The sequence below is a fragment of the Panulirus ornatus genome, chromosome 57 (genome assembly GCF_036320965.1).
Source record: "Panulirus ornatus isolate Po-2019 chromosome 57, ASM3632096v1, whole genome shotgun sequence".
NCBI lineage: Eukaryota > Metazoa > Arthropoda > Malacostraca > Decapoda > Palinuridae > Panulirus > Panulirus ornatus.
The window spans coordinates 24794180-24820843 of record NC_092280.1 but is presented as its reverse complement, the minus strand read 5'-3'; the positions used below and the strand labels follow the sequence as shown (position 1 = coordinate 24820843).

Genomic DNA, 26664 nt, shown 5'->3' with positions numbered 1-26664 from the left:
TCAAATTTACTCTCAACATCCTCTATTCACACACTCCAAAATCTAGATATCAGCATTAGGAAACTGTCTCTAAAGTTCACCAACAGAGCCATGTCAGCTGCAAGAGAATAACTCATCTTCCAAGCCCTTGCATTTACCTTCTTTACCTCATACTCAATTTCAATAAAAAACATTCACCCTCCCCCTTCCTCATAAACTTTATCTCATAGATCTCCCAATAAAAACACCAATGAATCTAATGGCATTCCTCCTACACCATATGTTAATAAAACCTTCTACAGGGAACCTACAAGTTACTCTCTTTCCCCAAGTATTCATCAAATTTTTGACAAACACGTGACACACACCCTTTAACATTCCTGGAACCACACTGCTCCTCTCCAATCTGATGCTCTGTGCATGACACCATTCTCTCATTCCTCAATCTTCAGTGCACCTTACTATGTATTCACAAGAGGCTTAACTATGTTACCTAAGCATTAACTTTTGTCACCCCTTGCCCATACAGAGTTACAGCCAGTCCTCAAGCATAAATACACTGAAAAGCATGACTAAACTATCAAAAATGTCACTCCCTTTCTTGGCAAACTCTTTGGCAATCCCATCTCCTCATGCCGCTTTACCACACTTTATCTTCCTGAGGGATTTCCCATCTTTCTTTTCACCAAACCATTTTCTTAAGAATCTCTCTCTACACCACATATCAACCAAACAAATTACATCTATCGTCATTCTTACACATTCACCAGTCTTTCATTTAATCAATCCATCCCTACTTCACCTTTCCTTTGCCTATTAACACTTCATCTGCTCCCTTCATTGTCACTCCTATTTATTCTCATTCTCTTTACATAATTTACCTCCAATATAGTAATAATATCTTACATGAGATTGTACTCTCATGATACCTCACAGAAGGTGACTTTTCACTCACAATGGAACTAAAAGGAGTGGGGAAAGCACACGATACAGTTGATAATGATGCCCTGTGGAAGATGCTTCAAGTATAAGGAGTGGAAGGAAAGCTTCTACACAGTGAAGTTTCTATCAAGAGAGTAAGCTGTGTGTATGAGTAGGAGAGGACGGAGAGTGATTCTACATGAAGGAGGGTCTTCAGCAAGGGTATTTGATTTCACCAAGGCTGTTTAATCTCCTAACAGATGAGATGGCAAGAGAGGTAAATGTGAGGGGCTCAAAACGACAGTAAAGTCTTGTCTATGTGGGGCAGGGGGCATGTGGCGAATCACTTACTCTTTGCTATTGACAATGCTCTGGTGGCAGATTTCAGGAATTGCAAAATCTGGTTTCTGAGATGGAAAGTGTATGAAAAGAGAGAGCTGAGAAAATGTGAAATTTAGGTTTTACGTTCAGCAGGGGAGAGGCAAGCTGGTTGGTGTGCAAGTGGAGAGAACCTGCAGGAAGAGCACTGTTTCAGATATCAGCGAGTATACATGATAGTGGATGGGACCATACAAGCTGAAGTAAATCACAGGGCAGGTGAGGAGGCTAAAGTTTTGGATGCACTGAGGAGTGTGAGTGGACAGAGATAGGTACATTCAATGGAATACTAGTCCCAATGGTACTTTATGGATGAAAGCTGTCAGCCCTTGATGAAAAATAACAGAAGAGGGAATAGATGCAGGAAGAGAAGTATCTGGACAGGATGTGTGAGAAAGATTGATTGAATATGAAATAAAAGAGAGAGATGTGTGGTAAGCAAAAAGAATACTTATGAAAGACCTGAAAAGAGTATGCTGAAATGCTTTGGACATACGGAGAGGATGTACAAAAATATATGTACAGAAAAGCATGTGAATGGGACAGACTGAACTTCGGCAATGTAGCATACAGATGACTGCTCACCATGGGATGCACCATGACATGAATCAGTAGGGTAAACTATATAAATGTCTCTGGGGCTTGGTTAAGAGAGAGAGAGAAAGAAAGAGAGAGAGAGAGGGGGGGTTAGCATCTCTGATTTCAATGCATTATATACAACATCTAGAGAAATGAGGCCAATCTTTATCTGTTCTTTGCACTACTCACACAAAGGTCATGTATAACGAACTTACGATTTCTATGAATATGGGAGCTAAGTGTTACAACAAAAGATATAGGGGGCACTGTTTGTATCTGAGCCATGAGAAAGCATTCACACACTACTGCATGGCAGACTGATAAGCTGGATCACCAGGCAGGAACAAGGGAAAGATCCATCTGATGGACTTATCTTAGCAGCTACCTAACTTATAGCATGAGATTTTCCCATGATCGCAAGGATAATGCAAGGAGCTCCCACTAGTTGCGTGTAGTGTAGTGCTCCATTTCTTTTGATCATTACCCTATTACTTGTATCGTTTGTTGTATAATGATATTTTTCTCAATACAAAGTTGTATCCTCAAGGATCATGATCTAGAGTCAAGTCTTCTGAACGTCTCTTGGTACTGGACAGAGAAGGGGACAAAGGATGCATGTCAAGGGAACCTTCTCAAAATGGGTTTAGGTAACCAAAGGAGAACTGCAGGACTCTGTTCTAAACCCATTAATCTTCTTGACCCATATAAATGACACCAGAAGGTATGGGCTTCAACCTAACTCTTTGCAAATGATGTGAAGACCATGATGTGTAAAGTAAGCAAGATTTACTTGCAAGGGGACCTTGAAACTCTCCAAAGTTTTCCAATACACGCTTAATGAAAATCAGCCTAAATAAGTAAAATGAGGATATGTCAAAGTGAAAGAAAGTCTTGGTATGAATATCATCTAGCAGAAGATAATCTGCAGGAATTTGAGCGACACACACAAAAGAGGCACTGTCATCCCCAATCTGTTGTCAGAGTCCCACCTTAGGAGAATAGTTCAGAAAACCAAATGCCTATTGGCAAATATTTCGCATCCGCCAAAAATAAAACAATGTTTCTCAAGTTGGGTCATCACACCTATATATGCAGAGACAACTTACAGAGAAGGTCAAGAAGAGGGAATAAAAGATGGTATCAGGACTATGAATGCAAAGTTAACGATAAATAACGACTTAACAGTTACTCACCAAATAAGAATGAAGAGCAAGGGGTGCCCTGATCCAAACCTTTATGCTTTCAAACTAAATTCATAATGCAGACAATGAACAGTTCTTCAAAAGATCTTTAGATAGAAAAACCAGAAGAAATAACATGAAAATGAGCATGAAAATTATTAAACAAAATGAAAAAGTACATTCACATTATAAAAGTGGTGGTGACTGGAATACACAGAACAAGGAAATAGCAAATGTGGACAACATACAAGGTTAAAACAAAACTGATCATAAAAAAATTCATGAAATGTTGCCCCAGGAGTGCACAACTACCTCCCCTATCTATTTACCTATGATGCCTGTTCCCTCCAGGAACCCACATCAAGAGGGTGGCCATGGCAAAAGTATCCATTTATCCTTATCCTTGCAAGCACCATTCTATGCATTCTTCCACCATTTCTCTCCCTCCAGTACTCTTCTACTCATTTCCTACATTTCATAAGTGGTCTTCCTCTCACACCAATTTCCATGGTACTATCATACACTCTCAATGTAAACACAAGTCTTACATACTTCCACATGACCAACCCCCTTCAAAGTATTACGCTTAATCCATTCTACTACTCCACAACTCATTCCCTTTGCATTCCCCACTATACAAAATCTCTTAAGACCCCCCCTCATTTCATTCTTTACTCCATCTACGTATAGCAAATGCTCCTCTTAAATAACTCATTTCAACAGCCTGGATTCTTCACCTCTGTGCCTCATTCCATATCCATGTTTCAGCTGCACATGTCAGGGTCTGGAGGACTATGCTGTCCTTTAATCCTTCCTTAACTTCCATACACCTATACCCTTCGTTATTTTAGTCAGGGAAACAATGATTCTTCTACCATGTACTGCTCTCTCCCTTACCTCTCCTTGCTCATCACCAAACTAACCCAACATAGCTCCTAAATACTTAAATTCTGTCATCTATTCCAGTCTTTTTCCCCTACATCCATATGACAGTTTATTACACTTTCTTCCCTCAATCTACAGAGATACTTCCACCCTGTTTCCTTTCAATCTCCATTATCTTACTCTTACTAGCAATTACAGTCAGTCACCTAAACTTACACATAAAACACTTTCAACCTTCTGTAACTCCTCTTCACTCTCAGCACACAACACATATCTGCAAACAGACTTGTCATAAGCCATCATACATCACCACCACACCCCTTCTCTGCATCGAATTTCCTTTGTTTTGCTTTCAATCTTTCACTCTAACCATATACAGGGTGACATCACATAGCTCTGTTTCACTACCATATGCATTCTGAACTTTCACAACTCACCATCCACTCTTACACATGGCTTTCACACCATCCAACAGTTATCCCCCTATATACTCTTAACAAATCCCATACAGCATTCCATCTGACTCAGTCATATGGTTTCTCCAGATCCATAAAAGCTGCATAAGGTTTCTTCTCTCTCATTAGATACTTTTCCTCAGTCATTCTCACTGCAAAAATTTGATCCACACATTTTCTACCTTTCCTAAAACACCCTTGCTACTAACTCATCTGCAATCAGTCACTTCCAGCACTAAATCAATCAACAACCTTGCAAACACTTTTCCTCATACACTTAACAGACCTATTCTCCTATAAGTGCTACAGACATCCCTAGATGCCCTTCCTACTTTTATCATTATCTCCCTTTTTACTGCCCTCCTTGGAAAAGGCCCCAGCACTTGTATCCATTTCCTTCCATTGCCCATACACATGAACGTAACAACTGCTGCCTCATCTTATCCCACATTCATCAGTTTTTCAAAATACTCTCTCCATCTTTCTCCCACTTCCTCCTTTTAATTCAGGAACTCCCCTTCCTTAATTCTCACATTTACATTTCCACTCTTACATCCATCTCTTACCCATTTCATCTCCAAGTAAAATTTCATAACTTAATAATAATAATAATACCACTTATAAACGTAACTTACTTTGTGAACGACCTTTTCTGATATGATCTGGTGTTTTGTCCAAGTACAATGGCTGAGAGGTAGTGCCATCTGAAGCATTTTCCCCATTGTGTAAATTGTAGTCTCGAGATAATCCTGAGAAGCCTCCATTTATACCATTAACAGCTGATTGGCTCTGATATTTGCAACTACTGCCTCGCCACATTCGTTGACTGAAATTCCAGTAAATACTTATCACAATGTTTCAAGAAGTCTTGGCACTAAGTCAACCACAAGCAATAGAGAATTCATCCAATCAATACGTTTTCTTATGGATCTGTATGGATGTGAGGCATGGGCTATGGATGAGAATGTGCAGATGAGGGTGATTATGTTGGAAATGAAATGCTTGAGGACAATATGTGGTGTGAGGATGTTTAATTAAGAAATAAAAGAATAAGAGAGAGGTGTACATATCAACAGAGTCTGAATGAGAAAGCTGACAGGTGTGTGCTGAAATGGTTTGGACATATGGAGAGAATTGATATGAGCCTGAATGTGCACTTGAGTGAATGGCGTGCACAGGATGGAATGAACCAAAATGATGTGGTATAAAGGGGGAGACATGCTGTCAGCAAACAAAATCTAGGCATTAGAAGTGACCTGAGGAAAACATAAAAAGGTCTGTGGGGCCTGGTTATGGATAAGAAGGATATAGTTTTGGTGAACTGCAGAAAACAGCAGAGAATGGATTTGAGTGACTGCAGCCCTTATTCTGTAATGCATGAAACAGTGAACAAGTATGAAAAAAAAAATAAATTCAGGCTAACAAGTCAACTTCTGCACTCATTCAATAACCCTTTCAGTCCTAAACACATACAGCATACAACCAACTGGTACAGTTCTAACCATGCAAATCATATATTCTTGATTCTTCCACTCTAATTTCAAGGAACCAATGTTTCCTTTACTGATTACATGAGAAGCAAGTATATATGCCAGATGTCACATGAAACCCAATCAAGCAAGCATAAATATCCACCAAGATCAATTACCCAAGAAATTACAACCTGCTGGAGTGTGAACTAAAGATTTTCTGGGGTCCAGATGGTAAAACCCAACTATCATATTTGGACTTAACAGGATACCATAGAGGCTAGAGAGAGAGAGGGATCTCAGAGGGTGTCATGGGTATTTATTACAAAGACGAGTCTCCGCCCTGCTAGCTATAACACCACCCTTGATTGGCAATGGGACTAAGAGCAGTTGTGATTGATTGGGGTATTCTAGCGTCGCACATTCTGGGCAGCTCACACTCCTCTTGTTTAAACCTGCAGCAATGACATGTCCCGTACAGTGGTGAAATACTCCGTAACTGATTGACAACTCAAGGACAAATGACCATCTGGCTTCAAAATTAAATTATTAAGCCTAATGCTTGGTGGGAAGAGAAGCTCCGAGCCATTCTCGGAGGAAGACATCTCTATACACAAGGTCACACACACGTTACATACACGAACATGTGGGCACCGTGCACACGTTCATAACATGAATGCACAGAAGGGGAAAGAAACATGTACAAGTCCTAATGGCAGAGACACATGTAGGCTGCTCACGAAAGCAGCAGCCAAAATAATACCTGTAGAAAAGAGGACTCCAGTGCACTGGAGATCATTAGTTATGGAAACTGTTGCTGTGGCCACCCCTTTGAGGGAATTCAACTGGAACAGGTGTAAGAGATATAGATAGAAATAGAAGGGACAGCAAAATGGCATCAAAAGAAAAAATAAAATCACAGTTAACTTCTTTACACTTTTTGTGTTGTTCTTCCTTATCATCATCACTAACTTATATAAATAGAGGTTTTTCTTGTGACTTGTTCACCCAACAACCGACACACTTCCCACAGTGTACGTATAGCTTTCAGGTACATTGCAGTGCACTTGCAATGGTGTTTGTAAGGGTACCAAGAAGATTGTAATATTTTTCTTGCACTTTCTTAGCAATAGAAGACTTCTATAAGATACTAACAGTACAAGTCAGTTGGATGTCTTAACAGATGGGTATAAAAGTCAGAGCATCAATAATAGTTGGATGCCATCCTCGAAAAGCATGCCAACTCATTAGCCACTATTCATGGATCAACAAGCAAAATCAAACATGTAAATGGAATGTTATATATAAATTATCAAGATGATGAAAGTGGTCACTTTTGAGGAGCGTAATCTAAGTATGTATGAAACCAAGTTATAGCACCTCCGCATGGGATTTAGTGAAGGGTGCAAGATGAAGCTATGAAAGATGACACTGATTATCATGCATGGAAAAGAGGAAACTTGGATGAATTATGAGTAAAATAAAAAGATACCTGACTGTAAATTTATATACTCATGTTTACTAATAAATTCTGTGCAATATGCTTATAATCACTGGGTTAATTACTCCAACAAAATATAGGAGTTAAGAATACTTTTTAGAGAAAATATGAAGAGGATAAAGATATGGATACATCAATGAAAGTGTGGTATGGACGACATACATAATATGATAGAACAAGCAAAGATGAGGGGTATACGGTCTTACATAATAACAATAGTGAAAAATATATGCAAAATATGCCAAAGTAGGTACGAGTATAGGAAATCAGTGCTCCACCACAAGGATGCATTTCATAATTCATTCTTAAAACTAAAAATTTTTCATAATAAATTAATGAAAGTTAAAGATTTTAATGTGCCTTGTTAATGTTAAATTTCTCAAAATACGTCTTGTTCCTTTTATCATATTTAAATGGACCAACCGGGTTTTTTAAGCCAGATAATTTCCTTGGCCTTCTAACATTTACGAAATAGTGCCTGTCCCCCAATCACCACATCTGCTGACACAGTCATTAAAGATTCTGAAGATATCTTATTATGACTGCTGTTCCGTACACTATAAAGTCCAAATCTAAAATCCTGAAGCAACTGGTCAACTCAGTAAAATTTGCTCTCTTGCAACTCCATTTGATATCCAGATTCCTCTCAAAGTCCTGAGTCATTTCCTTGCTACAAGCAGTAAAAACCCTTATTTCACCCTAACAAGCACTAAGCCAAGTGACCGTGTACACTATCTTGCTGCATTTTTACTTGCAAAACAACTACAATATACATTTGATCTGTAAATGTATCAATCTCACTTAACCATGACCTTATCTGAAAAGACCACACCAGGAATAATGGACTTTGGCTATCTGCTACTTTATAGTACAATAATATCAACATTTGGCTACTTGTTCTGCTGGAGAATCAGTTTTATAATCTAGCTTCACTGAAATTATTCACTAGCCAGTAACTCTGACAAACAAAAAATGGTAAAGAATTTCAACATGAAAATTGAACATCATACCAATTCAACATTCTTTCTTTTCTTTAATACTTGTTCACCATTTCCAATATTATCAAGGCAGTGCTAGGAAAAGATGGAGGAAAGGCCTGACTTGCTCACATCCATTCCTTGCTGTCATATGAAACAAACATTCTTTTATATTTGATTGCAACATCACATTACAAAAAAAAAAAAAAAATGGTATATACATAACATGAAGGAAACACAGGATCTGACCATCTATAATAAGCATAATGAAAGATGCAAATAAAGCACACACAAAAGAATACAAATCATTACTTACGAATTAAATTGTTGCTCAGATGATATAGGAAGGGATGGATTCTTTCCATAACTCTTGAAAGCAGAATATGGCTGATGCAATGTTGAAGAGTCATTAAGAGGATCCCGTACCCTCCAAGACAGATTGGCAGCTCCTAACTCACCCATTACTGCTTGTGAAGGGCTCTGAAAAACCTGGGGATTTCCTATTTTCAATGTCGAGGGTAACTCAGATTCCCTGTCACGTGACTGACACTGCAGTTTTCCTGAAATAAGGTTAATCTATTTATCTATTGCTTTGAACAGAATTTTCATGAACATGAAGCTGGACCACATGCAAAAAGTTCATGGGTTCACCAATACCTGAACATATCCTTACTCCAAAGGAGCAAAATATTCATGAGAGCAGATGCAGCCTTGCTTCTGTTCCAAACACTATCTCACCAATACAAGAAATGGCAAAACTTTTTTCTCAAGGGTACAACATTATGCTGGAATACATTTGGCATCACAGCAGTAATAAAACTTACCAGAATTATCTATTTTCGGGGATCCTTCCTTGCCGAAACTGCAATAAATTCTTCTACCATACACGTCTTCACCATCTAGCCTCTTCTTGGCCCTGAAATGCGAAGATGCTGTTTACTCACTACATCAATTAAGTCTTAAGAAACTTCAGCAATATCTTTATCAAGTAGTTTTCCTACACTAAAAACCAAAGATACCACTATTCAACTATACAGCACCATGTTCATACTATACAATAAAAGGTCAAACACATTCTAACAAGACACTATTTTACACGTTTAAAGACGTCAATTCATGACTAACCCCTTCCCTAATTTCTTTCATAATTTGACGTTCCCACTTTAGCAAGATAGCTTGCGTAACTTTCTTTTTCTTTCTTTCATACTATTCGCCATTTCCCCCATTAGCAAGGTAGCGTTAAGAACAGAGGACTGGGCCTTTGAGGGAATATCCTCACCTGGCCCCCTTCTCTGTTCCTTCTTTTGGAAAATTAAAAAAAAAAATGATGGGAGGATTTCCAGCCCCCCGCTCCCAGCTTGCGTAACTATTTTTGTGTATGTACAAATGCACACTGACCAACAAGCATGTATAAAAATGGACCAAGACACTTGCCAATTTCTCAAATAAAGATATTTGTCTTGAATAGCTCTGCATCACTAATACATTTGAATATCAGATAATTGTGTTCTAATATGCCACTGTGGGGATTAGAAGATACAACAACAGCTGCACTGCATATTTTGTAGCATCACAATCTGCTGAACACTATCAAGTAATGTTATGTATACTGAGGAAAATGAGGAGTTATAAAATACAAATGTAAACCACCATCTCTGACCAACTCAGCTAGCAGCCTAAAAAAAAAATATTGGAAATGCACCAGTATCATATTTGTCTCATGCAGGGCATCACATGGCCACTCATTATGTCTATTCATGTAAGAAAATGCTAGTTTTGATATATATCAAGGAAAAATAAAGGGCTAATACTGAATCAAGTCATTAAAACACTTATAAAACCATCTGAATCTATAAACACTACACATTGCAGCAAAAATAATAGATATATATAGCAAATTCTAATTTGTCTTTCTAGGGATTGCATAATAGTTCGTTATGTCATCTGTTAGTCCCCATCTGATGCAATTTTTCTAATGCTCAGTCATGGGCATGAATGGTATATTTCAATTAGAATAAAATCCATAATAACCCTTGACTGCCAGGGATGGTAGGAAAAGTTTTCATATTACTTGCTTATATTTCTCAAAAGTGTATAACACTTTTATTAACCAAACATTCTCGATATATTTCCATCACTGTATCTAATGATGTCCAAAGGAATATAATACACAACATCATGCTCTGCAACTGTTATTTTATTTCCTATCATTACAAACCATAAGAACTCAACCAAGACTGATAATGATGCTGGGCTATTCTTCTGGTATTATTACCATTAAGACATCCTGTGAAGGTTAGGTTTGTTAAGTTTGGTTTATTAGGTTAAGTTTGGCTTTTTATGTTAGATCAGGTTTGTTAAGTTTGGTTAATTAGGTTAGGTCAGGTTAGGTTTGGTTTGTTAAGTTTGTCAAATTTGGTGTTGTTGAAATGATTTTTCCAATGGTTTTTAGATGTGATAACCTTCAATTCTATCACAAATCACTACTTTTAATGACTTACCCCACCTAAAACCCAAGTTCCCATTGGGGATCCGCCATTTTCATTGGATAAGGAGAGAATTTCTCAAAAGGGAAAAATCTGCAGTAGAAAAGGTCAGAATTGTGCAAAACACATCAAAAGCTGTCAGTACAATAACTTCATCTTCCAAACAGGTGGATGAAACAGCAGTGCTAGCATACTTTTACCCATTAAATTCAACCTCATTAGCAATACATCAGTTTAGCTCTGCACAAACTAGCTTTGTAAAATTGCTACATAGGATCTTTAAATAGTGTACTGTGATTAAATACCTACACTGCATGACTGGACTATCACAATTTACTAAATGATATATACGGAAACAGTAATACTTATGGAAAACTATTGCATCAAAGTAAAATCAAGAAAAAATTTAACAGAACCTACGAAAACCTCACGAAACCTCCCTTATAGTCGACCTTTATCTTAATTTTCAATATTCTGGTCGTTATATATATCTGTCACTCATAAATAAGCAATGCCCTATAGCCAGATTTCAACTCTGATAAAGTTATCAAGAACAAGACGAATAGTTGTTCAGATATTTCCTACATTTTAGCCACTACGTTTCAAGCGAGCTTTTACAGCTAACAATTCATGAGTATTATATACTCTTATATTATCTAATCTCACATTTCCCCAAGAAATATATAACCCTTAATGTTTAACACTGCTTAATGACAAGTGCTCCAAATCATGTCCCACAGTCATAATTGTATTCTTTGTCTACACCCTGCACTATAAGAGCATAAAATGATCCAATTACCAAAGCCAATTGGGATGCAGAACTAGGGTAATATATGGCACTCATTCTTCCAAGATCTTCAAAGCTCATCCAAGTATCATTAAGAAACGAAGCATTTGGCTCCACCTTATACAACAATCTACAATGCCACTGGAAAACAATATCTCTCATTCCTGTAGTACTTCAGTGGTACCCTTAAACCGAATAACAAACCCATTATTCTTTCATGATCTCGGTTGGAGTAAGTCTTTCATGCTGGTGCTTCAGTAATCGCTTCCCTAGACAAGTTTCAATCAGCTGCTAACAAAACTCAACCAAGATTTAATCTTTTGCCTTTTGCCATGCACACCTTCCTGGCCCTCCTCAAGGCACTGTATTTACGGCTGACCGCAGGTGTCAACTGTCATCATTAAGTCATTCCACTGCCTTTTGCAGTGAAGCAACCTCAGAACACGTCACATACTTAAGACATGTCACATATCAACAAAAGACTCCCTCCCAAAAAAATGAATGTTCACAATATGCTTTTAAAGGTCTAAAAACCACCACCCCTCCCCAAATTAATAACAACCCCCTACCTACCATAAATCGCGGTAACATCCTTCTAACATGTCACTACTAATGTCGCCGACACGTGACTAATATTGCCGACAATCCTCTGCAACACACGAGCCACCCTTAATCCAGAGCTAGCCGGCCATGATAGTGCAACATGATTTCACATGCCGGCGCGAAAAGCCATCCTCCAACATTATTGGCGAGGGAGTCGGGCTCTCCCCTGCTCTAGCCAATCAGGGCGCGGCCTGCCACTCGCCCCAGCACGTTCTAGCCAATCACACGCCGAGCTTTCCACAACAAACATGCAGACTCGAACACACACACACACACACACAAACACACACCACTAATTCACGTGGTTGTTCTCTTGTCAAACTAGTTGGTAATGTATAACTTTACAACATAAGACATGTTGTTTAAACAAATGCATCCTCTAACCACAATTACAGCAACCAGGAACATTATAAGATGCATTGATGCTGTTCGCACGTGTTTCTTCCTCAAGGACGATCCTTAAAGACGGTCAAAACTAAGAACACATTCCACTGAATTTTTAGATATTAATATAATTAGTATTTGTTGCTTATGTCAGGTATTGCTGTCATGTGAATTCAATATGTAAAATGTCTGATTTAATAAGATAATTAACCTATCACCTGTCTGAGGATATTGAATAAATACATAACTAAATTGCCTCCCATAGAAAATGGAGGGCGACATTCATAAACCCCAAAAGATATGAAATGGACGGATACGTTAAACATTCGGTAAAAAGGTCGAATACCTCGGTCGCGATATTCTTTCGCAAACGTAAAATGAAGGCTAAACTTAAATTTACTGAGTTATAAAAAAATCGGATAATGTTTTTGTGGAACAAGTCACTACTTATGAAAATTTCGTTTCACCTTTCTTATGAACTGAATATAGTTTGCTCTTTTAATCTAACTATTCGATCCTTGTAAAATGTAGTTTCAAACCGCGATTTATCTATTTATCGTGCAATCTCTTTTTTTTTCTACTGCATTCATCAGTTTTTCAGGAAAATCAGGATAACTCACTCATCCAACACTTAATCAATACAGAAACATTTGCTGTTTCCTGCATTAACTGTGCCCTCGCTCCCTCCCATGCAACAGTTCCATGTCGACATTGTCAAATCTACTAATTAACTAAGTTGCATTCATGCCTCTCCATGTAGTTGTGTGTGTGTGTGTGTGTGTGTGTGTGTTTAAATGACTATTTGTACTGTACGGGGAAGGGGGTTTCACACAAGCAGGGCTCCATCTCTTGAACATTTTTTTTTTATTATCTTATGGTTCCTTAAATTGCATTGCCCATGTCCTCTTCATTCTATATAACCAAAACAGTATCATCCATAAACAGGATTGCCACTAGCCACCAAATCTCGCCACCACACTCCATCTCTGCACTCCTTTTCATATATATATATATATATATATATATATATATATATATATATATATATATATATATATATATTACATGTATTCCAAAACTTTTGCTCAGCTCTCCATCCACTCTTACACACACATTTGCTCCTATATAGAAGGCTTTTACACCATGCAATAGTTTTCCTCTATACCATATATCCTTAACACATTCCACAAAGCATTCCACTCGACTCAGTCATACGCTTTCTCCAGACCCATACAAGCTGCATAAAACTTCTTACCTTTCACTAAATACTTTTCCATGGTCATCTTTACAACAAAACTCTAATCTACACATCCCCTACCTTTCCTAAAACTTTTCACTTAACTTTCTTCCAAAATCTTCATTTACTCTTTCTTTGCTTCCCTCTATCAGCTTCTAAATATTCCACTTTCATATTTTGCATTTTTTCCTCCTCCTCAGTTGAATTTCCACTTCCTTTGCAAACAATCATTCATTAGCTTTCTGATTGTCTTTTCTAACGTAGTACCTCTTTCGCAAACATCATTCATTTTGCAAGTAATCATCCACTTCTGATACTTTCTCCTTTGCAAGTAATCATCTATATGCTGTCTGATAGTTCTTTACAAATAATCATTCATTTGCTTTCTGATTATTTCTAATGTTGTAGAGACCTTACTTCTCACACATACTAGTCTGTAGCTCAGTGTAATTTCCTATCTCTCTTCTCAAAAACAAGCACAACATTTCCTCTCTTCTACTAACTTAGCACTACAACCACTTCCAACAATTTTTCTAACACATGTCAAACAACCTCAGTGGTTTCTGTATTCGTCTTGAATATTTACAGATGGACTACATCATGCTCATGTGCCTTATGTGGAATGACATCCTTCAACAGCATACTTTTGCCTTTTCTAACAATTTCAATGCTTTACTGGTCCTCCCTAACCCATCTTATTAGTGCTGGAGTTATAATGTTTTTCACTGTGAATACACTTTTGAACTTATCATCCAGCTCCTTCCATATTTTCTATTTATCTTCAACCTCCTTTCCTATGGCCTGTTCATCATTTCCTACTTTAGTGAGATAGTATAAATACATGCTACCGAGCCCTAGATGAAAATTTTTGCTTGGGGAGAATTTCCAGCCCCCACTCCTGCTACTCCTAGTTGCTTTGTATGCTAAGCCAGAAATATTTACTGGTTTTCATTCCTAGGTCCCCAGTGGTGAATGGTTGAATGAGTAGTGGTTTCTCCCCTATCGTGCTCTTGAACCAATTAATTTTACTAGCTGACATATCACAAGTACAAGCATGGCCCAATTGTGGCCATCTTGGATTTGTAAAGCATCAGCACCAATAAGCAAGTTTTTTCTCTGTCACTTTTTCCCATTGTATACTGCATGCTTGTCAGCATAAGAACATGCTCACACACATACAACTAAATAGTTGTATGTAATACCTATAGACTTAGGGAAATCCCATGTTGGTTAGAAATTCAAAAGTCAGGAAGCAGAGTAATGTGTTATAATTCAAATCATGCATCTACCACAGCAATTTTGAGCCATTCATCCTACATATAGCAGATGAAAGGCACCTTTCAACCCTCCAGTAGAAAATTTTGTAAGATTTTTCTAATGGTGAGAGAAGAGGGTTTGCATCATGCTCATGTAGATTACCAGCTCATTTTTTTGTATTAAGATTCAGAAAAAGCACAGTCATTAATGCTAATAACACATAAAAGTGTAATCAAAAATATTTCTTAACAAGGATAACCATTCCATACAAGCCAAGCTATATCTTTTAACTCACCGCGTTGCCAGCTCAGGTGTCTGGAAATAAATAGTAGCACAGTCAGCACGGACACGTCCCACTTTACCTCCACAGTTGGCTGACAATATATTTAGACGTCGACGTATAGCAGATTCTTCTACACCATCTGGTAAGTTTCTTACCAAAATATCTCGACGTAAACTGCTCCCCTAATGAAAAGAAAAATCATTGCTTGAGGTCAGTTTCCTCAAAGATACAACTCTTACTCTGCATTCACAGGACCTGAAAATGTTTTCAAAAGAAAATAATTAGTACAATAACTCTGTTCCATCAACCACTTCAATTCCAATCTCTACAGATGCATGAGTACTTGATCTGGAACCTGAAACATTTTACAGCAGAATTTCTTTCTACATAAAACAATATTTACCCAATGAGATACTGGAGGTAATCATCTTATGTCATTAAAGACACCAGGTGGGATGCATCCAAAGCTCTCTCTCATTTAAAGGCCCAGGTGGTGAAGCCTCTATAAAAACAAGGTGAAAAACAGAGAAGGAGAAGAGTCACAAAGATGACAGTAGTCATGAATATGATAAGACTGTTGTAACATAGATGAAATTCAAAAATAGAGCAGAAAAGCAAAGCACCAGTGGTGATATGACAAAGAAATTCAGAGGTAAACAAGCATAGCTACAAGGCAGTGTTTATGAGTCAGAAAACAAACACATATAAAAAACTTTTTTCAATATCTTGAGTGTGGCAATGTGTAGAATGTTTATCCTTGAACCACAAACTGTAATATACAATACAATAAGAAACTACTTATGTCTACAGAAAGGTGCTGAATTTGCAGGGTGCTTGTGCTGGCTGTCATGCAGTGTAAACTGTATGTTCATATGTGGCTGACTGGTCAGGGTCTTCAATATTCTCAATTTCATTATCATTGTTATTCTATTCTTCCCTTTGACCCCCTGGACCTGAACTTGCACCATCATCTAAAAGCTTCTTCAATTTATCCAAATCAATTTGCATCAATCAACAATTCCATATTATCTGGGGCATCTTGCAAAGACTGCAGAATCACAATGTTGTCATAAACAATATTGTGACATAATAGACGAATACTAACAAGCATATCCAGAAATGGTATTTTTTTCCTATCTTATCTATGTCTAGTCAACCTGAGTTTTGGAGAACCCTATGTTGTAGCCCCTGATATATCAAAAGCTTCTAACTGGGTTTGGCATTGAGATCTGATCTTCAAGCCCCCTATTATGGCTTTCCTCTCTCACTTTATTCTCTCATATCAAGCTTCCTCTTACCAGTCTTACCAGTCTATCTCCAAAGCTGTCAACAGATCAACATCTCCTTCTTTCCTTTTGAACAGCAGTGTCCCAAAGGGTTCAACAGATCAACATCTTCTTTCCCTGTCAACAGCAGTATCCTATGCGGTTTTGTTCTGTGTCCTACACCCTTCATACTCTCTAAAAACGATATTCTCTCTTCAACGGGGAACCAAGCTCTCTCGTATATGGATGCCTCTTGACCACAATCCTCCACTTCTTTCAAATACAATTCAACTTCTCTTTTTCAATCTACACCTTAGTCTCATCTAAAATGCCTTTTTAAGTTTGGATGCAAACAGCATTTCCCATTAGGGCAGTCACAAACTAGTAAAGTTTAAAACTTAAATTCTTCCAATTCCTCTTTCTAAAACACCTCACTGGAAATGAGTGCTGGAATTTCTGTACTTCCTGTTTATAGGAATAACAAAGTAAAAGATAAGAATTTCAGATAATTACACATGACATTGACATCACCACAACAATATCTAATAAAATACAGAACACAAAGATAACAATACATCAAAATGAAAATGGAGAGACAAAACATTTACAACTATTTCGCAAACCAAGAGTGATACTATCAGAGAACACCATATGAGTGGTGAAATGTCTATTAATAGTCCATGGAAAAACATGCACAAAATCACTTTCAACCAACAGAAGCACCTAACACTCTAATCACTAAAAACCAATAAAACCTCCTTATATTTCATCTAACTAAAGTGTGATTTTTAAAGCAAGTACTTAATGATGCGCAGATTTTACTTACCTTTGCCTTTACAGCTCGCTGAGGTAGTTCCTGGGTAACTTCAGAAAACAAGGCTGTCTCATGTGCACAAAGTTTGAGGGAGTCTTGAGCATGAGCATTGTGCACTAATATTACACGAAGATTCTTCCTGGAAAATATGCAGAGATGTGAAGTCACTTATATTAAACAGTCATGATGACTATTCAATTCTGGTTGCTGGCAGAAAAAATGTGGGCTAAAAAAGACTCCACAGGATGAAAGAAAGTCTAATTTGCCTATCTTTACTCTAACATCCAAATATAGCTAATGATATTTACATATCTACATTTCTACAATTACTTCTTGCATTCTAACTCAATCAACAACCTCAAATCTATCAGGAAAAAATATATCTTTGATTCTAATATATGACTATAGTGATATAAGTTATAAGGTATATGTAAGGCCTCTAATATCTATAATTTGAGATGATGAAATGTTCAAAACAACTTGACATTTTCCAATATCGGTTAGCAACCCTCGTTTATCAAAAAGAAAAAAAAAAAATCATCATACGTAAAAATAGGGGATAGGGGATAGGGGATTAAGAATACTTCCCACGTATTCCCTGCGTGTCGTAGAAGGCGACTAAAAGGGGAGGGAGCGGGGGGCTGGAAATCCTCCCCTCTCGTTTTTTTTTTCTTTTTTTTTTTTTTCCAAAAGAAGGAACAGAGAATTGGGCCAGGTGAGGGTATTCCCTCAAAGGCCCAGTCCTCTGTTCTTAATGCTACCTCGCTAATGCGGGAAATGGCGAATAGTTTAAAAGAAAGAAGAAAGAACGTAAAAATATATATTTGTGCATCATACCTAAGCAATTAGTGTACTTACCACCAGGTGTTTTGTGGCAGTGGTGATTATTTACCATCTTCCTTGTGCTTTCTGGTGTGGTGTTTTGAGCTAGTATTGCACATTAGTGTATTTTCTGCATTCTGGATTACTACAGGGAACAATGGCTCCTTTCAGTGTTAGCAATTGCCTGACAGCTCCTCTAAGCTGTCTATGGAGTGCACAAGGTGCAAGAGGAAAATTCTAAGCCTCAAAAAGATGTAGTTCTGCTAGAAGCTGGCTAAGCACAATTCCAAGGCAGCACTTATTAAGGCCTTTCACGTCATTTGCTTATGTACAATAATATTTTCTGTATGTAAAATATTTACAAATTTGCAAAACAGTTTAAAATATATCTAAAAAATCTATTAACAAGAAGTTTTCTTATCCAAAATAGCTAATTACCCCAGCATTTCAGATAACAGAGATTTTAATGTACTTAGCTTCATCTCTCTTCTCTATGCATAGGTTTTACTGTACTTAGCTTCATCTCTCTCTTCTCTATGCATAGGTTTTACTGTACTTAGCTTCATCTCTCTCTTCTCAGTATGGAAAGACACTGAATCATGGCCTATTTTCCTACAAGACTCATCGAAGGCTACTCATCTCGCTGAGTTTCACATACCATTTTAGGATGAACAGTAACAAGGCTCAAGTGTAACTCCCTTAAATCATCAAGGTCAATGCACACCTTATAACATTGGTCCATAGTGGCCCATAATCATACACAAAAAATATCCTTTTCATATTCCCATTTTCTAATGTATCTACCCTCTTAATTCTAACTATACAACATAAGTTACCTATCTTTACTACTCTTACCTTTAACCACTCATGACCATCATGGACTTTAGTCTTATGTCCATATATCTGATTGGACAAGTATCTACTCCTTTATGGAAGGTTTTTGCAAACGCTTACAAGTATATTCTTCCATTTACCAGAACTTTCACTGTACTACAAATTTTGTCCATTGCAAGGTTTTACTTTCAACTGTAGCTATTCAAATACCATCTTTACTGATCTTCAGTCGCTCAGACCTACTCATCAACAGCTTCATAATTCTCACAAATCAAATTGACATTAAACTGAGACATATCACTTTCAAAAACTAAAATGTGACTTGTGTCTATTTACTTTCATCTTCATCCTCCTATATACATCATTAGAGTGATCCACCACCCTTTTCAACTCCTAATCTAATCAAGGAAACAGAGCAGCAACATCAACATACAATAAGCGTGGTGATATCTATTTTGATTCACCATGGTTTAGCAGCAGTACCTAGCTCCCTCTCATCTCATACAATGATCCATTCATGAAAAAACATTAAGCAACCAATAAGACAGTACACAACCTTAATATACTTCCTTATTTACTTCAGGACATTCATTCATACCAGCATATACTGTCATACAAGTAACAGTTCCATTATAAATCGTCTTTCTCTCCAAAATTTCCTTCAATTTCTTATGATTCAATTTACCCACAAAAGCAAAATGACAATCAACAAAGCTGCCATGAACTTCAACATTCAATGTATTTATTCCAGTTACCATTCTATTTCTTTTCTTCATTATGTTCTTTTATAGTCAATTTACCAAAATTTAAACTGATATTACTGTGTCTCATAGCCACACAGGATTTATGCAGTGCTCCTGCTACTACATTTCAGTGATCCAAAGTTCTTATCCCACAAATAATGATACTATTTTCACAATTGGTTTACCAGAGACTTTGGCTATCAGTGCTTACGGTGTTCTGCACACAGACATGATGGAGTTATTCTACTGGGAAGGAGCAGACATCATCTTTTTCTTTTATACAAACTGTAATTAGACCCTAAGAGTTAATATACTAGGCATGGATTCTGTGAGAAAAATATTCTCAAATATTCTTGAAAAATATTGGTATGATTATACAGAATATAACTTGCTCAGTAAAGCGATATATAATACAAAATCTTTAATTCACACTTCTCCAATGTAAGGTGTAAGAGGAACTTCAGGAGTACTTTCAGGCATACATAGTTTGTTATGTGTATTTTTGAAAGTGTTCTGGTCATGAAGCAAATGGTCACTAAGGGTTTTTATCTAATATTCATTACCACATAAAAATGTCATAACTCCTGTTTTATATTCCAAAAGAAGGAACAGAGAAGGGGGACAGGGGAGGAATTTTCCCTCTGAGGCTCAGTCATCTGTTCTTGACACTACCTCACTAATGCGGGAAATGATGAATATGTATGAAAAAAAATGCAGATCTCATTCAGGCTTCTCAGAAATCTCCACATATAAGTGAAAAAATATAGGCAGCAGCATCTGATGACAATGCATGGGATGCCACCACAAGCATTAATGGCAGTACATACATATAAATCCCACCCACAGTGAACAGAAGAGAAATCAATGGGATGTATAAAATCCAGCCACAGTGAACAGAAAAGAAATCACCAAGATGTATACACACCAGCTAGGTGAACAGAACAAAAATTATCATTTACTGTAGCCCCAGCTACAGTAAATGAGTTAACAAGGTTTGTATATTTCTATTTTTAGAAAGACAGAAATTTATCTGTTAGAATCAAAATTCTGCTACAGTAAGCTGTAGCCTTCCATTTAATAGACTGATTCTGTTATTGAGAAATTCCAGTACTATAATCTACACTTTAGAATCCCTACATAGGCATGGAAAAATATATGTATAACCATTAATGCATATTCTTATGCTAAGCATGGCAAGTAAATTTTGAGTACTGAAGAGTAATCACAGAATCAGTTACTTAACATCATTTTGTTTGCCATTGCTACAGTACTCATTTCAATATACATCACTACTTTCATACAACATAGGCATTGACACTAGTCACTTACCTGTATCTTAAATCATAAAGCTCTGTGGCAAAGTTCGAGTCTCCTGAGATAAGAATAATTGTAGCACCAGTACCATGAATATCAGCAAAGCGCCGCATACTTTGGAGGAGTTTATCATCTGCAGCATTTTTTACTGTACTCCCCACATGCACTACATTTACCTATTTGAAATTAAAAAATGTGAATATCAATAAGCTGTTATATTTTTAATACTTAAATTCTTCAAAGATAATGCAATAAGTATATCAACTGTGTATAAACAACATTATCAAAAACTAATTTAGGCTGAAAATAAGTAGAGATTTATGCAGTCTCATGATTCATTTCCTCTCAACAGTGAACTCATGACATAACTGGGATGTTACTATGAAGGGTAATAGCCCTAAATGAAGCCCACAAAAGATAGAACTCTCCACATTTGTACCATAACAAATTTACCATACTGGAAAATATAGATAAAAATAGGATCTGAAGGATGAAAACCCACATCTCTACCATAGGCAAAGCTCTATTAGCAAGCATCTGAGAAAGCATTTTCCTGTTGAGAGGGTTAACACAAAAAAGGCTTTTTTCGATATCTAGAGGTTTACTCCAGTTAACATTACAAATGTCCTAACTAACTGCATTAAAATTTGCTAATCTAAAGTTAGGCATCAGCATGATGTTTTGTCAGATATGAAAATGGAAATTTACAGTGAAATGGATACCTGTGTTCACTGTTTTCCAGCTCTTTATCAATGTCACAGCAGCTGATTAGTTTTCTGTTTGTGGATGTCAGAATGTTTCATATGTTATTATGTCTAAGTGGGAGTAAAATTGTCTTTTTCAAAAAGAGATCTTCAGTTTAATCAATTAGTCTGTTTCCCTCAGGGTCATCTAATAAGATATCCCAGTTAATGCTAGCATTGTTAAGACCTCTTATAATCATTGCATCATCTTTTTTATAATTACTTTGAGAGTATGATTTTATCTATCAAATCAATGATTTGCATTTATAAATATCAGTTCTACTTACCCTGGTTACAATTATACTTTCCTTTATACATTTTATAATTCCTCCACCCACCTTCAGTAACATTTGTTGAAAACACTTTACTGTATCCTGGTATTGCTAACTCTGGTAATAGGTGTTATTCAGTATACCCATGTATAAGTTATTGCTTTGATATCAGTCTTTTCTCAAACAGCATATGATATCACTTCATCATGTTTTAGGTGACCACTTCAGGTGTTGGTGTAAAAAAATTCAATGTTTCATAACAAAAGGCAAGGAGAGAGAAAGGCTATCATGAAAGGCCATCCCTACCAGGGAAGAGTTCCAAGGGGAACAAAACATCAGAGATACAGACAGATAGACATATATACTTCCTATAAGGATATGACCACTGAGCAAAAGAAATGAGAGAAAGCCATGTTATCTCTTAAACAATGATAATAAAAGGTTATAATCATAATATTATCCTGCAGTGTTTATTACCATCTGCTCCTAAAGTCTGATCTAATTCGTAAGAATCACAAAATGCTTCCATAAACCCTTTGCCAAAGATCGAAATCATGCATATAAATGTGCAATGTATCAGTGTAAATGCCTAAAGCTCAAGACCTGCTTAACAGTCATCCAAACAAAATAATTCTGGTTGATGTCGCTGTTTTTTTAAATTTACACATTTCAAAATGCTGGATCTTCTCCTCCTCATCTAAGGTCTTTTTATTGTTATAATTTCTGTTAGAAGGGTGAAAGAATAAGTATATATGTAAAGAAGCATGAGCACCAAACAGTTCTGGTCCATGCACAAAAGCCTTTGGATCATAAACCTATTTTGAAATGACTCACACATATCAGGATATGATATACCAGAGAAACCTTATACACATAACATGTGAGGTGTTTTTTGACCTGCAAGCTTTAAATCAAATCTCTCTTTAAGAGAACCTCAAGGAAATCAAGCACTAAAAATGCTCTCAGAAATAGTAAGTTTTGACATCAAGAAGCAAGTTGGTTTGCCCCTTCTTCCCCAGGTTTTGAAATGCCATAAAGTTCAAAGAAGAATTTGGCATCTTGCAATCATGCCTTTATTCCTTAAACTTTGTACTTTATCTGTGATCATGTAACTGTACAGTAAAATCTTTTCATCCAATCATTAATCTGGATGGGTGAAAGTCCTGTTGTTCCTGGACAACTTTGTTTTGGGCTTTTTGTAGGGATCCTTGGGTGTGACAGACATTATATCTCACCTACATAGAGATTTCGATGACCAGATCTTTAAAGAAACATACTTGAACATTATATCAACCTACTCTCAGATAAACTGCTTTCAGATGAGCCTTAAAAATGACTTTTTTTGACAGTTTCGTAAGAAAACTAGAATGTCTGTAGCTTATAAAAAGAATAATTTTCTCTCCATAAGCATATCCTTTGCCTAATGAATGGATCTTTTGTGGATCATAAGAAGTGTCAAGGATTTTTTTCCTAGTTGGCAGTATCAATGTAGTTAATGTTCCACTTTAAACCAGCTTTACCAAACACCTAACTTTAACATCTGATCAGAGACCTTCTACAGCCTAGGATAGTACTTACTCGGTGCATTAAAGAGACCTTGGAATCCACATCCTCCCCTATCAATCTCAACAAGTGGAATTTGTTAAGTTTTGTCTTTTAAACTCATCCTTTTCTTTGATGAAAAAACATACAAACCTATTGCAACCCAAAGGAGGTGGACTTCAGTTTTATGAAAATTATTTTTCACTTTGTACTTAATCTACCCACTGTGAATATGAATGCAGTTGAAAATTATATACATATTTTCAAAACAGTAAAACCTTATTTATCATTAGAAAGTTATGAACTAACCTGAGCATCATTCAGTTCTTCAAGAATTTTGGAGTGCTCCTTTAATGTATCACAAACACACATGAACTCTGTTTCACGATGCCCATTGAAAAAACGCTCTCGTATGGCCTGAACCACATGGGTAGCAGAGAGTCCTTTTGGTACCTGGATGAAAAGTGTACAGGATAATTAATCACAGCATTCCATGCAAAAAATGTATGAAAAACATTACTAAATACTGTCCAGCAAGACATGACCCTAAATTCAAGCAAGCTTTACTTTCAAAGCATCAACTATTGACTACAACAGATGGGATATGAGATGCTACTATAAGCAATACTGATATTAAAAATTCTACATGCCGTCTGACATACATGATGACAAGACATATAATATCAAATTAATATACTAACTAACACCCTATTAGACCCTACATACATCAATCAGTTTAAAGTATGTTGCAACTGTATATGGAAAATGAACAGCCTGAGCAGTGGGTGTCTGTCAGAGCATTCAACTGCAGTAATTCCTCTTGCATATAAGCAGATATACACAAATTGACACTAAAATTATCTTCCTGGCATTCAGGCAACATCTAGTTACTAAGGTAGACTAAAGCCCATAAAAAGAAAGGAGGGCTTCAATATAATCACCATTAATTCTTACCTGACAGTTTTCAATATCCCAGAAAACACCAATTGGAGGGAGTCTTCCATTATCATAAGTTGAAGCAGTTTGCTGCTGTGACTGTCGTTCCTCTTCTTTCCTGTCATCTTCTTCCATTTGTTCTATGTCTTTCAGTGCTTGTTCAAGTTCATCCTCATAATCAGAAGTCATAAGGTCGGCTTCAAGACCATTATTACCATATATTCCACTAAGGGAACTCAAGTTGCACATTTTGTTTTCATATTCAACTTCTGCATTATAATGTGCAGGGGTAAATCTATCTGGAGTCAGCAGAATCTCTGACTCAATAAAGTCATTTCTATGTTCTGAACCAATATGGTTCGTTTGTACTATTTGTGAGCAAGTTGTAGTTAAACTTCCTTGTTCAAGCTCATTTAATCTTCTTTTTACCTTTTCTTCCTCTTGAGTACATTCTGAGCTTGTCAGAAATAATTCTGAACGATTTTCCGTTCCAGTGAATGAAGCACCATTCCTTGAACATGGGGGTATTGATGCAAACCTTCCTGGGGTTAATAAATGTGATACATCATTTCCTAAAAATGTAGGAACAGTATCAGTATCAGACTTTGACTTTATGGGATCTAAATCTTTTCTGTGATTCACAGATTTAAAGGCTGTGCTATTCTTTCCTACATAAGTAGGAGTAGAATAACCTGATTTTAATCCCTGCATGGATGTTGACAAACTATCACTAGTTGAATTCGTATTAGAAGTGGTTAATGTTATAACCTCTTTTCCATCCATAAATTCCACTACTGGATAAAGATACTCATAATCTTTTTTCATTACAGTCTGAGAATACTCAGCAACACCAATCATTTCAGAATGTGTCAAAGATACACAAGAACTATTACTACTAGGGCTATACTGTCGATGTCTCACAGTTGATGCTGTGGACTGCCCACTCATCATGATAAAATTATCATTATAGTTACTAAAATCATTAGTATCGACATTAAAATTAGTAGTGCCATATCTTTCAGAATTTTCTGATGATAAGGAGAAATCTGTGGGTCCAAGAAGAGCCTCTTCTGATGAAGGACTTGGAGGGGGAGGTAAAACTTCAGGGAAATCTGGGAAAGAGAAATGAAAATAAATAAAAGCTTTTCAATTCTGATGAAAAAACAAAAATTACTGGAATGAAAAATATTCACTTTTTCAGCTTCTTACAAAACTATGAGATATTATATCTATTTATCATACTTAACTGCCATATCCCGCGTTAGAGAGGTAGCACAAGGAAACAGACAAGGAATGGCCCAATCCACCCACATACACATGTATATACATAGGCAAATTCAGCCTCGTCCCATCTAACCAGTAACCTCCCTCACTATCACCATCCATTACATTTTTAATATGTATTCCTCTCTCTCCTCCTCCTATTCACCTCAACTGCATACATTTCTTATTCTTCACATACCAATGCTCTCCACAAAACATTCAAACAAAACTTTCATTGTTAATCTAAATGCTCCCTTTCTGATCCATATTTTCATCACACTTTATCAATCTTTGTCTAATCCTCCCCAGAAACAGAACACCCCCTTCCCAGGGAAATCCACTCTGCCACATACATGTTCTTGCCTATTCTATTTCCTTTTCATGTCTTACTCTTGAACATCCTATCATATTCATAAAATTCTCTCCTACTTTCTACGATTTTCATAAACACATCCTTGTTCCTTCAAGGAATCTAATATAAGTGGCATACCTGTTTGACTCACCTGTTCTATGTTTTTTGGTCTGTTGACCACGATAAACTGAACTGAAGCATCCTGATCTTCAGTAAAGTAGGTTTATCATATTACAAAATTGACTAAGTGTAGTAAATATCATTTGATAAAACTTAAACAGAGGACATTATGATTAATTTGGTTTTTCCTACTGCTATTTATCCCCTGGAGTACCTTAGGACATCATTATTGTGATATTTCCCAAGTGACTTTACTACAGGAATTCCTTCTTAGTTACTGTG

At 36.7% G+C, this 26664-nt stretch overlaps 1 protein-coding gene across 2 annotated transcripts in view; it reads right to left on the bottom strand.

Annotated features, from left to right (window-relative positions):
- Positions 1-26664, bottom strand: part of Marf1 (meiosis regulator and mRNA stability factor 1-like protein) — a 90871-nt gene that overhangs the window by 45798 nt on the left and 18409 nt on the right. For both annotated transcript variants that reach the window (XM_071694769.1, XM_071694770.1), the window contains exons 3-10: positions 24666-25759; positions 24021-24164; positions 21170-21330; positions 17454-17580; positions 15375-15544; positions 9150-9241; positions 8642-8885; positions 5014-5204 (exon numbers count right to left, since the gene is read on the bottom strand). In XM_071694769.1, the coding sequence (XP_071550870.1) occupies positions 5014-5204; positions 8642-8885; positions 9150-9241; positions 15375-15544; positions 17454-17580; positions 21170-21330; positions 24021-24164; positions 24666-25759 (2223 nt within the window). The remainder of the gene's footprint in view (positions 1-5013; positions 5205-8641; positions 8886-9149; positions 9242-15374; positions 15545-17453; positions 17581-21169; positions 21331-24020; positions 24165-24665; positions 25760-26664) is intronic.